At 40.8% G+C, this 12725-nt stretch overlaps 1 protein-coding gene across 1 annotated transcript in view; it reads right to left on the bottom strand.

Annotated features, from left to right (window-relative positions):
• Positions 1–968: 968 nt before the first annotated feature.
• The window catches only part of LOC122808163 (alpha-1-macroglobulin-like), a 404161-nt gene continuing 392404 nt past the window's right edge, over positions 969–12725 (bottom strand). The window contains exon 9 of the mRNA XM_044079136.1: positions 969–1241. Within this exon, the coding sequence (XP_043935071.1) occupies positions 969–1241 (273 nt within the window). The remainder of the gene's footprint in view (positions 1242–12725) is intronic.

Below are 12725 nucleotides of genomic sequence, written 5' to 3'. Positions count from 1 at the left end.
CAATGTAGATCCGTAAAACAGAAAGAAAAATCTTATGAAAAATACAGTCAGAGCCTCTAGCCCATCCATCCATCCATTAATCCATCCATCCATCCATCCGTTCATCCTCAACCCTTTTTCCACTCTCTCAAAAAATCATACATTTAAGACATCTTGAACTGAAAATAAAGCTGGGTATCTTCAACAAAGAGTAAAATTAAATAGAAGGTGTTCAGATGTTTTCACTATTGAGCTGTATATGCCCCTTTCAGAGCTACTGATCTCCTGCCCCCGCCCCCCCACAGACAAACATGCTTAAATGCTTCAATGTAACAGAAATGGAAAAAAGAATTAGAAGAGTATTGGCAAAAACCCTCATTACAATTGTTCTAAAACCTGATGGCAAAGATATGTTAAATCCAAATGTGTTGGTTAATCCAAGCCTTAATGTCATGTGAAGGATCTCTACAGAATTGGAAGAAGGGCCAGGGGTAGAAGTTGGCCATACCACCTCAATATTTATATCACCAAGTGATGAGTCAGTGAAGCTTCTTCTCAGCACCAGGCCAGCAGTCCAGATTCCAGTCCAAGACAAAAATAAAGTAATCCAACAGACAAGCATTGAGAGTTCTAACAGCTGCAAAGAGCACCCTTACTCTGTTACACCATGTAAACAAAAACTCACTTATTTTCACACTGTGCATGTCCACTTTACCACTATCTTATTAATATTATGACTGTATTTTCCACAGATTAGTATCTCCCAGAAATCATCTTGTTTAGAGTCCCCTGACCTCATATTACTTGAAGACTCACATTTTCTTCATATTTCATTGTGAATCCCTGAAACCATAGTTTAATTTTGTCATGTAGCAATCCTGAAGGATTAAATATCTTTCTTTCAATTCTGTCAACTGCATATTAAATGTTGAGGCCTTTACAATACAGATTAATGGAGTCCAGCTGTCAACCTTTGTGCATGAATTTGCTTATGAGAAATGCTTTCCTACAGCAATTGCATTAGGGGCAGGAATATTAGGATAGTTAGTGGCTGTAGGTGATTTGAAGATTATAAAATTAATAATTAAAGAAAAATTACCTTTCTCAATGGCTATTGAATGCAAATGTCTGAGCAGATGATTCCGTGTCTTCCTATTTCCAGCAAGTGAGTAAGTATAGGCCATCAACGCAAGAGTGTAGGGGTTGGTTACCTTTGGAGCAGCTCTCTCCAAGAAGCGCAGACATCGGAATACTGTACTTCTCTAAGAAAAATATGAAAAATGACAGAATTAAGTGAAGTAAATCACACAACAGTTTAGAGTTTTCAGCACGGACAAAAAATGCATCAGAAGGCAGATTATACTCAACAGTAGACTACTGTGATATGGACATAGCACAGAAAATTTAGAAAGCTATTTTTGTTGTTATATAGTTTTCAGTGGTCTTATACTGTTAGTGTTGTGGAGAAATGAGACAGTCAAATTTCTCAGATTGTCATACTTTAAATGTACATAGTGAGTTTCCCAATACCTTCCAATTAGTGGCCTGTGTTGTCAGTTAATCAGCTTTGAGTCTTCCTCTTTGCTAAAACAGTCAATATTACCTATGAAGATGAGATAACTTGCTTCTAGATAGCTTAATTAAAAATAAACAATATCTAATGTGACAATTCAACACAAATAATAAATGGGTACTAAGTGAATACCTAGCACTAATATAGAATGTATGATAATAAAAGCATGAGCTTTATTTAATTTTGGCTTTGTAGGATTTGAGCCTGTATTATATAACCCTGCATTTTTAAGCTGCCATGAATCACAAATAAACAAATTGTTGAAAGGTTCAGTCATGTAAATTTTGCTGGTGACATTATAAAACTTGCAGGCTGCAAGGCCCTTGATGAACATTCACCACTAGTTTCATTCAAACTCTTTCCCAGGGTCTTCACATGCAAACTAATGCAGCTGTTCCTACCGCGTTGTCTGCTATTTGCTATTCTTTGCCTGATGTGCAAATCTCTGAATTAATTTTTAATGTTGCTCATGTGGGAACTGCATTCTCTACTGGTTAGGGAATAGCTCATCCCACTAGTCCAGTTCTGCTCTGAAATCCCATAATCCCTGGTAATCCAGGTACAGCTGAGTTAGCCTTAATGTCCCTTTTGATTTATTCACTCTGTCTGGGCCAGCTTAACAATCCAACAAACTTTGTATGAGAAGTTTGAATTCATCAACAAGGTGAGAAATGAGGACAGGTTGGTTAAATTTTTATGTGCCCTCCAAATCTGCCACTTGATTCATCTGTCTCAGACCTTCTTTCAAGTGCCCCCATCCTCTCCCAGTATCTCCATAGCTCCGTACTGAGTTATTCTGGATATAACCATTCACTGGATGGGCTGCCTTGACATCAGCAGGTGGAGAAGGGCTGAGTTTTATGGCTACTTGCAAGGCTGGGGGGTAAGGACTGAGATAAGGAGTCATGGGCAGGATGAAGGGAGTTACCCTTGTGAGACACCCTTCAGAATTCCAGAATGAGAGCAGGATGTGCAACAGGATATCATTGTACATTAAGCCAACACCCAGGCATCTTGCACAGGATGTCTTCTCACCCACCATCTTTTACAGAGTGCAGTCTTCAAGACTCTGGTCTCCAGCAGAAATTGTGCAGGTGAGGGTAAGCTCCACAACCTCCCTTTTGAAGAGTAGACCCAGCTAGTAGCCACCACATTTTATCTCCCAGATTGACCCATCTGAGGCACTAAGTGCATTCTTAAACCCATGTCACTGGCAGCACAGATGGATGCCCTCCCTCACTGTCTATGAATCAGCCTGTGGGTTGATTAATTTAGCACTAATTTCTACATGTAAAAGCAATACTCTCATGTGCTGGGAGATATAGAGAAGGGATCTCTCATGCCTTGCCCAGAACCTACACCTCTCCAGTTGTGGGTTAAGTTCATAATTCAGCTATACTGGCTTTTTCATCACATGCACTTCTTTATCAGTGAAGATCAGAGGATAACTTTATACAAAAAGTGAAAATTATCTAAGAGGGGAGAATATTTTCTTAAGGATCTAAGTTAGTGCTGAACATTGGTTAGTGCCACAATTTTATTGCACTCCATTAAGAAAGAAAAAAGGAGTCACCATGAATGTAAAGCATTGCCAACATTTATCTTAGTGGGCTACTGTTAATCAGTTTTCTGTTCTAGCCCATAACCTTTTTCATTTAGGCACTGTGCAGTCTACACACACACACACACACACACACACACACACACACACACACACACACACGCACACGCACACGCACACACATGCACACACACACACACACACACACACACACACACACACACACACACTAATAGTGCCTGCAGTAATACATTTTCTCAAAGTCAAGACAGTGTCCAGTAACAACTCTTTTTGGCAAGGCACAGGTGTATCTTTTAAAGGTATTCAAAAATATTGCAAGACAATTTCTCAGTAATCACAAAAATACTGGTGACTCCATCTCCCATGCAATCATCTTAAGATGTAAGTGCCACCAAAGCAAGAATAAAAAATCATAAATATATGTAACAAATAATATAATAGCAAAAAAAAAAAAAAACAACAATAAACCTAACAAAATAAAGCAGCATACAAGAGTATACACAACATAAACTTCAAAATCAAGATTAAACAAGAAACCATTCAATTCCATTTAGCATCAGGGTAATTTTTAACTATTCAGGTAGAAAGTTCCAAAGGTATGGCCTCCAAAGAGTAAAGGAGCACTCACCAGAAGACTCAAGCCATGCTGATGGCAACTTCTGTAGCTCCAAAGAGGATAAGCCCAGGGTATGCCCAGACTAATACTGACCCAGTAGGTCCTTAAAGGGTATGCTCACTTTCTGATATAGATTTGTTTTACAATTAATTTAGTTTTAAATTAATCAGTTGAGATCAGTGCACTTCCCCAGTAAACAAATATAAATAAATATATAAATTACACTCCCTAGTCATGTCCCAGAAACTGAAAAAAATGCCCATTCTGTAATGATTAAGGTTCTACCTCACAGATACAAGGTACAGGGCTTGATTCTGACCTCTGGTTATTTACAAGGCTTGTAATAGTCTGCAGAATGACAACCTAGTATTTACCTATGAACCTATTATGTATTAAGTCATGTCACATTTAGTAGATTTATTAAACTACTTAAAATGAACTTGCACAATCTGTGTAGCTTCTTAATGCCACTAGCTATAACCAGTTCTTGTCACTGTAAACAAGGAATTTAACAAAGAGGTGTCATACAGCCAACCTTGCTGGCAAAGAGGGAAAAAACCTTGACTATGACCCAGGTGACACAAGCTTGATTAGTAGCTCAGGCACCTGCAGTAGCTGATGGGGCCGAGGGGAGAAGAGGGATGGTGAGACTCAGCCAGTTGCTCTCTCCTCAGTAGGAGTCACAGTAAGTACATGTCTGAGTCTACACTGTAACACCAGCTACCTTGCCCTCAGTAGGAGTCATGGTGAGCATGTGTCTGTGCATACACTGTAAGACTAGCTATCCTCACCTCAGTAGGAATCATGGTGAGCATATGTCTGAGCATGCTCTGTAATACCAGCTACCCTCTCCTCAGTAGGTGTTTTGGTAAGTATGTGTCTGAGCATACACTGTAACACCAGCTGCCCTCTTCTCAGTAGGAGGAGTCATGGTGAGCATGTGTCTGAGCATACACTAACACCAGCTACCCTCTCCTCAGTAGGCGTCATGGTGAGCATGTGTCTGAGCATACACTGTAACACCAGCTGCCCTCGCCTCAGTAGGAGGAGTCAGGGCGAGCATGTGTCTGAGCATATTCTGTAAGACTAGCTGTCCTCACCTCAGTAGGAGTCATGGTGAGCATGTGCCTGAGCATAAACTGCAACACCAGCTGCCCTCTCCTCAGTAGGAGTCATGGTGAGCATGTCTGAGCATACTATGTAACACCAGCTCTCCTCTCCTTAGTACGAATCATGGCAAATAAGTATCTGAGCATACTCTGTAAAACTAGCTGCCCTTGCCTCAGTAGGAGTCATGGTGAGCATGTGTCTGTGCATACACTGTAAGACTAGCTGTCCTCACCTCAGTAGGAGTCATGGTGAGCATGTCTGAGCATGCTCTGTAACACCATCGGCCCTCGCCTCAGTAGGAGTCACGGTGAGCATGTGTCTGAGCATAATATGTAACACCAGCTCTCCTCTCCTTAGTTGGAGTCATGGCAAGTAAGTACCTGAGCATACTCTGTAAAACCAGCTGCCCTCGCCTCAGTAGAAGTCATGGTGAGCATGTGTCTGTGCATGCTCTGTAACATCGGCTACCCTTAACTCAGTAAGGAGTCATGATGAGTATGTGTCAGAGCAAACTCTGTAACACCAGATGCCCTCTCCTCAGTAGGAGTGATGGTGAGCACGTGTCTGAGCAAACTCTAAAACAAGCTGCCCTCACCTTAGTAGGAGTCATGGTAAGTAAGTGTCTGAGCGTATTCTGTAACACCAGCTGCCCTCTTCTCAGTAAGAGGAGTCATGGTGAGCATGTGTCTGTGTATACACTAACACCAGCTACCCTCTCCTTGGTAGGCGTCATGGTGAGCATGTGTCTGAGCATACACTGTAACACCAGCTGCCCTCGCCTCAGTAGGAGGAGTCATGGTGAGCATGTGTCTGAGCATATACTGTAAAACTAGCTGTCCTCACCTCAGTAGGAGTCATGGTGAGCATGTGCTTGAGCATAAACTGTAACACTAGCTTCCCTCTCCTCAGTAGGAGTCATGGTGAGCATGTCTGAGCATACTATGTAACACCAGCTCTCCTCTCCTTAGTAGGAATCATGGCAAATAAGTATCTGAGCATACTCTGTAAAACCAGCTGCCCTCGTCTCAGTAGAAGTCATGGTGAGCATGTGTCTGTGCATGCTCTGTAACACCAGCTACCCTTAACTCAGTAGGAGTCATGGTGAGCATGTGTCAGAGCAAACTCTGTAACACCAGATGCCCTCTCCGCAGTAGGAGTGATGGTGAGCACATGTCTGAGCAAACTCTAAAACAAGCTGCCCTCACCTTAGTATTAGTCATGGTAAGTAAGTGTCTGAGCGTATTCTGTAACACCAGCTGCCCTTAACTCAGTAAGGGGTCATGGTGAGCATGTGTCAGAGCAAACTCTGTAACACCAGCTGCCCTCTCCTTAGTAGGAGTCATGGTAAATAAGTGTCTGAGCATACTCTGTAAAACCAGTTGCCCTCGCCTCAGTAGGAATCATGGAGAGGGAAAAAATTCCCTGTTCTGAGTGTTCGATGTTGTGATTGTTTGACTGAAATGGGTCGATATTATAACATTCAAACTTTTGAACTTTCGATGTTATAATATAGACCCGCAGTAGCCTACATGACTTATATAGCCGACAGGCTATGTACAGTAACCAAAAGGTGATAGGATATCTCCCATAATTAAACTACCCAAGAAGTCTGCCATTGCCTGATGGGTCCAATACTTATATTGAGGAGCAGATAAGTATACCACTAATTGTTCATTAGAAAACAGGTATATTTATCCCTCTACTTGGAAAGGCAGGCCGATTTCCTAAGTTACTACTGGGCATTTTTTGTTATAGCTTCCTGGGCTGTGGAATAAATAGAGATATACACAAGTACTGTAACTCCAGACTGGCAGGACAGAATAAAAAAACACTTACTGTGTATCTCAGGAGCCCTCATTCCAACCTCTTTTTTTCCATCAGCAAAGAAGATCTAGATGGTGCCTTTTCAGGTCACTGTAATGGTTCCTGCACTGCTCTCCAGTCTGTGGAATACCAGAGGCATCAGTAATTGCCTTGCTGAGACCAGTGCTAGGCATCTACCTTATAATGGGGACCCTCGCAAGAGATCCCAGTAAATGGTCCTGTTGTCTCTATGAAGCTGAAAGAGAAAGATCTTGCTCTCCTTTGAGAACCACTTGGGCACCCTGCAACTGCCAGTGCCATCTGATGCCATGAACATGCACTAGTTCTCGTCCTAGACAATAATGGCTAGCATTCACAGTTACACCCATTTCTCATTGTGAGAACTGCTGCCCAACATCGAGCAACTTAGCAGCAAGTTCAGTGGCAGAGTTCAGCATGGATAATGCCAATTTGAATATTTGCAGAAAGGGGGCACAATGTGTAAAGTATAGAAGACACAGTTCAGCTTTAAAGCATGTACTGCAGCTATTAGAAAATCGGTGTTATTTGGCCACTCCAGTTCTAGCAGGTTTAACCAGGGAATTGCAGCGAACCTCCTGCTGACATGAATATGGCCACTCATGTGTCACTTGCCTTGGAGGATTTGCATTCTCATACAAGGATTTGGTGTCCTTGTTATAACTCACTTTAAACTTGGAAAAAAAATTATCACTTCCTTGTGTATAAAAGGTCTTAACTATGAAGGAAAAAAAGGCCCAGAAAGTATTTTCCTGCTTTTTTTTGCATAAAGGTGTTGACAATGGAAAAAAGATTCCATAAAGTACAGTCTTTTGACTGGTTAAGGCCTGCTTTCTCTGTTTATATGTATCCAGGAGTGCTCTGCAGTACAGCCCAGTAACATGCAGTAAAACATTTGTAGTCTGTTCACTATCATACAAAATGCTACTTCTCCAACACATACAAGAGGACAGACATTGGTGGCAGTCACAGAATTAGCCATGAAGGAGGTGCTAATATGTACAAAAGAGGACAGACATTGGTGGCAGTGACAGAATTAGCAGTAAAGGAGGTGCCTGTTGAGACTAAGGAGGAGCTGGCTGCAGAGATGGTCAAGAAAGGTGGAGGTGGGTACAGTACTTCATGACACTAGCTAAGAGCCAGCATCTGGTTCATAACTGTGGGTATATCCCATGAGTATCACAAACAAGACTAAAATATAACAAAAACACATCAATATATCACTACAAAGTATATGATCATTTAACTAAAAAAAATGCTACCAGGTGCAGACAGGTCATGAAATAAAAGATTACAGCTAGGAAAGAAAATACTCACAACATGTATAGGGCAGTCCTAATAGAAGCCCTAAATATGCTATGTTGTCTTCTCCCATCATTAAACAATATATTTTACACTGACTGTTGGTTTATGCCAGAATAAGCCATCATAAATATAACTCTAATAAGAGTCCTAATCTTACTAAGTGTCTGATTAGACTGGTGCTAGGGAAAACATTTATTTAGGTTATGACAATTATTTTAAATAACACATCTCTGTGTGCAACATTTTCTATGTGTTACAGCATGGTAGAAGCAGCAGCAGAAAGCAAAGTGTGTGCAAATGGTCACCACTGGCTACTTTTTCAAGTTTAACCCAACCCCTGTTGTAAACTTAACTAAATCTAAACCTTAATCTTAACTGAACTAGAGGATGGACACATTTTAAAATTATGCTTCATTTAAATCATAACCTTCACTCAGTTTTTCTAAATCTAACCCAGCTATCAACATAAATGTAATGTTAATTCAAGGCCTAGTTGTTAGGGCTAAGATGAGTGTGAATATAGTGTTATGGCTAACAGTAGGACCACCATCTGTCAGACAAAGGGCTATGTGTAGTATCCTGTGAGACTGCTACACTTACTGCAGATAGTTCCAGGCTTTTAGGGAGGTGTTTAGTCAGTGCTGTTGAATGAAATGTAGTTGAGTTCATAGGTTCATAGGTTCATAGGCTTATACTAGGCTATATGCCCTGAGGCATTTATAAGCCTAGCCAGAGTTTTTGTGGCTTACGCCACCCCTTATGTTAAAAAATACTGTGCCCATTAGTTTGTTGTGCCTCTGTCCAGCAGTGACACAGAGATGATTGTGAGTGAGCTGCAGTTCAACAATTAGCTGCCTTCTATATTTTATGGTGCTACCTAGTCAAATTGTCAAGGTTGGTCTGATTGATAGGCTCTTTAAGAACTTATTGGGATTTAGTTGACTCCCCTATGGGTTCATATGGCAAATTTGTCCTTCATTTTTTTTTTTTTTTTTTATAATACTAGGCTAGCTACTTTTTCTGGGCCATTTTAAGCCTATCAAATTTCTTTCAAGGGTGATAATCACACCTTGTACCTTGAGTGTGTGAGGTAAACACCTTAATCATTATGGCAATGCCCAAATCTCAACTCCCCATGTGCTGCACATGACAACACTGAATGCTTATTTGTTCTAATTTCAGTTTGCTTTGCGATTTACAGACTGCATCCCCCACAAGTTAATAAATGTTGTCAAAACATAATTTAGTTGTCTATCTATATTAACAACTTCAGGATATCATATTCAGTTTTACTCGTGATAAATATTTTTTTCTTTGCAAAGAAGGGGCCTTCACACTATGGTATATATTCATAGAATTGCCTTTTTTTCCTGTATTATAAAGAAAGTCAATCCAAATATAAAATTGTGTAGCTGAAAAATTATGTGTCATTAGAGCCATGCAAATGGCAAACATGGATACAATTTTATCAATCACTTGGGCTGAATGACTGCTTTTTAATTGATCTCGTGTTAAACAATATGCAGCGAAATCACTGTTAAGCACTTACACAGACAGGTGAAATCACAGTGTTGAAGAACAAGGTAGAGTTGTGTACGTAAATTTACCAGAAAAGTAGAAGTTCAATTAAATCACATCTTCAGCAGCCTAAACTATATGGGTAATGTCCTGCCTAGGATAGAATAATCAGCCCAACTTCCACCTAGGATGCTGGTTGCATAAGCTACAAACCCTTCAAAGCTTTCACTTCAGGGCTTCCTTCCAAACTGTAAAAAGAGGTTACAGATCTGATAAAAATAAAATTAGGCATAGATGTGACAGTGTGAGGTATTGCCAGCTGTACCAGACGAAATAAAGCAGTGCATGTGTGGCATATGCCTGCATGGCTGGCTGAAGTTTTGGAAATATTCTTATGTCATTTGTCTGCCACATTGATTTGTATGCATGCTTATATTAAAAATGTAAAAGTTGCTTATGTTAAAAATGCCGCAACAGAATATTAAGAGAGTTCTGAATGTGAACTGTGCCACTGTGCCAGAGGTAGATGACTTGATGTGATGTAATTCTATAACCAACTGAAGGGCAGAACTCTGGCAGCAGCAGCAGTTTGTTTTTGTTTTTCTTTGGAACCTGACATAAAAGATCTATGTCACTTATCATAGTTGTTCAGTAGCTGTTAGTTGTACAGTTGTGTGTGGAGTATCTCATCTTGCCTTGTGGAAGTGAACATCTCAGCAGTACATCTTGCCTTGAGATATTAAGTGAGTTTAACTGAGGACAGTTTCTCTTTAGTTTAGTTAGGAAAAGTACCGTGAGATTAGTTTAGTATTATTTCTTTTTCTGCATGTGAGATTCTGTCCAAATGTGTTATTTTATATTTCTTGTGGCTGAAAACTCTGATGTTTATTATAACTAAATAAAGTATTTTCCTGTTTTCTAGTTTTATTATCCATTATTAATAAAACAGGGTGGCGCAGTGGTGCAGCGGTTAACGTTGTCGCCTCACAGCAAGAGGTTCTCCGGTTCGATTCTCGGCTGGGTGCCTTCTGTGTGGAGTTTACATGTTCTCCCTGTGTTCGCGTGGGTTTCCTCTGGGTACTCCGGTTTCCTCCCACATTCTAAAGACATGCATCTGGAGCATTCCTCCCCGGGCCTCTGCTGAAAACAGGCTCTGTGGAACCTAGTCGGACTTTCCCGGTCAACAAATGTTAAATAAATAAATAAAAATTATTAAATATTTTATACCTTTTCATTGTGGCTGGTATTTTAGTAAATACTTTTAATATCTTGAGAGTACTTGTACTTATTTCAGTGTAATTGTTGCCAGTCCTAAAAGCCTTACTGCTTCGGTCACACTCTACCATTCATATCAATACTAATTTGACACAGTATAATTGGTTACCCCTTGTAGGACCCTTAGAGTATTTGGCTGATAACTACCCTGTAATCTGGACAGAGGGGATACAGCTGGTGAATCTTTCTAAGCCTTTCCCAGGTGTGTGTGTGTGTGTGTGTGTGTGTGTGTGTGTGTGTGTGTGTGTGTGTGTGTGTGTGTGTGTGTGTGTATGAAAAATCATATACTCGTGTGTGTGCCAGATACTTGGAACTGGTTCACAGTGCTCCAGGTTGGATCTTATTTGAGATCTGGAGAGATGGAGAGTCTAGTCTCAGTGGAGTGTGGTCCCTGTGTACTCTTGGAAGAAATTGTATTGGACACAGAGATATGCATTTGAAATTCTGTGTAAATCCATTATTTCTTTGTTTAGCGGCCACCTGTCATCGGTGTCAGTGGTGAGGATTAGGGCTCCTTGATCACCAACCCAGGATAAAGAGGGGTGATTTGTCACATTTTATTGGTGTCAGGGTGGTGGGATATTAATTGAACTTCAGTAGCCTGTAAGCAGTTGTTACTGAAGGTGTGAGTACTCTCAATAGCCACAAGGTAAACATTCAGAGTTTCAGTCTCACAACAGTTTCATTTATTTTTGTTAGTTTAGTCAGGGAAAGCAGGAAGATATGTCAGCAGTAGACTATAGCAAGTTGACAAAGAACCAGTTGGCAAAGGAGTGCGAAGCCAGAGGACTGGTGCATGCAAACCTGACAAAAGAGGATATGATTTCAGTCTTAATCACAGCTGCATCATGGCCCAGCAACCAGGGAGATAGGCTAGTCCAGTGATATGATGTGCAGCCTTCAGAAACAGGACAATTCACCTTTTCCTCAGAGGATTTAAAAGTCAGTCTGGAGTTAAAGAGACTTGAACTGGAGAATGAAGAGAGACTGCAGTGTTTGGAGGCTGAGGAAAGGGAGAGGAAGCGTCAGCATGAATTGGAGGTAAAATGTTTGGAGACCAAAGAGAGACTGAGACTGCAACTGGAAGCCAAACACTTGGAGGCTGAAGAAAGGGAGAAGCAGCACCAGCATGAGAAGGAGATGCTGAGTCTTCGACAGGGTCATGGAGGTGATAGCAAAAGGAGTAACCAAACCTCAGAAGCAATAAAAGTCGATAAAATTCTTCCAGAATTTAAAGATGATCCTGATTTTCATAGTTTTATTCATATATTTGAAAGGATATGTACACAGTATGATGTTGACCAAGAGCTCAGGGTATGGTTCCTGACCCCTTTACTCCTTGGTAAAGCTGTAACTGCTGTTTCTAAATTGTCTGATACTAAATGTTTAAATTATGAAAAAGTCAAACAATATTTACTAGACTGTTTTAAGTTAACACCTGAAGCTTACAGAAAAATTTTCATGAGCATAGATGCAAGGCAGATGAAAGTGTATGATTATATTGCTGAGTTAATTCCATAGGTGGGTGACTGGGTGTCAAGTCACCACTTTTGAAATGCTGGCAGACCTTTTGGTGAGGGTCAAGCCCTTAGCACTTTGCCTGAGTACATGGGAATCTGGTTGGCAGGCTGAGAATGTAACTCTTTGGATGAGCTGGGGAGAAAAAGGTATCTCTGCTTAGCCAACAGGTCATCACTGCACAAGAAAGGGATACTCAGTGCTGTACATGGATAGGAGGGAACCCATGTTGGGCACCCTAAATCACCCCAACATAGTCTATCAGTAACAGGGGAAGCCACTAGTTCAGGTACATGGCCAGGATTAGGGGTTAGATGTTTTAAATGTAATCAGAGGGGTCATGTAGCATATAAATGTCCACTAAAGCAAGGTGGGGAACAAAAGGTGAGGAGCTAGCAAGTGGGAAA

Source organism: Protopterus annectens, chromosome 8.part0 (assembly GCF_019279795.1).
Source record: "Protopterus annectens isolate FY-2018-M chromosome 8.part0, PAN1.0, whole genome shotgun sequence".
Classification (NCBI taxonomy): domain Eukaryota; kingdom Metazoa; phylum Chordata; order Ceratodontiformes; family Protopteridae; genus Protopterus; species Protopterus annectens.
Note: the sequence above shows the minus strand (reverse complement) of the source record. Positions and strands in the feature narration are given on the sequence as shown.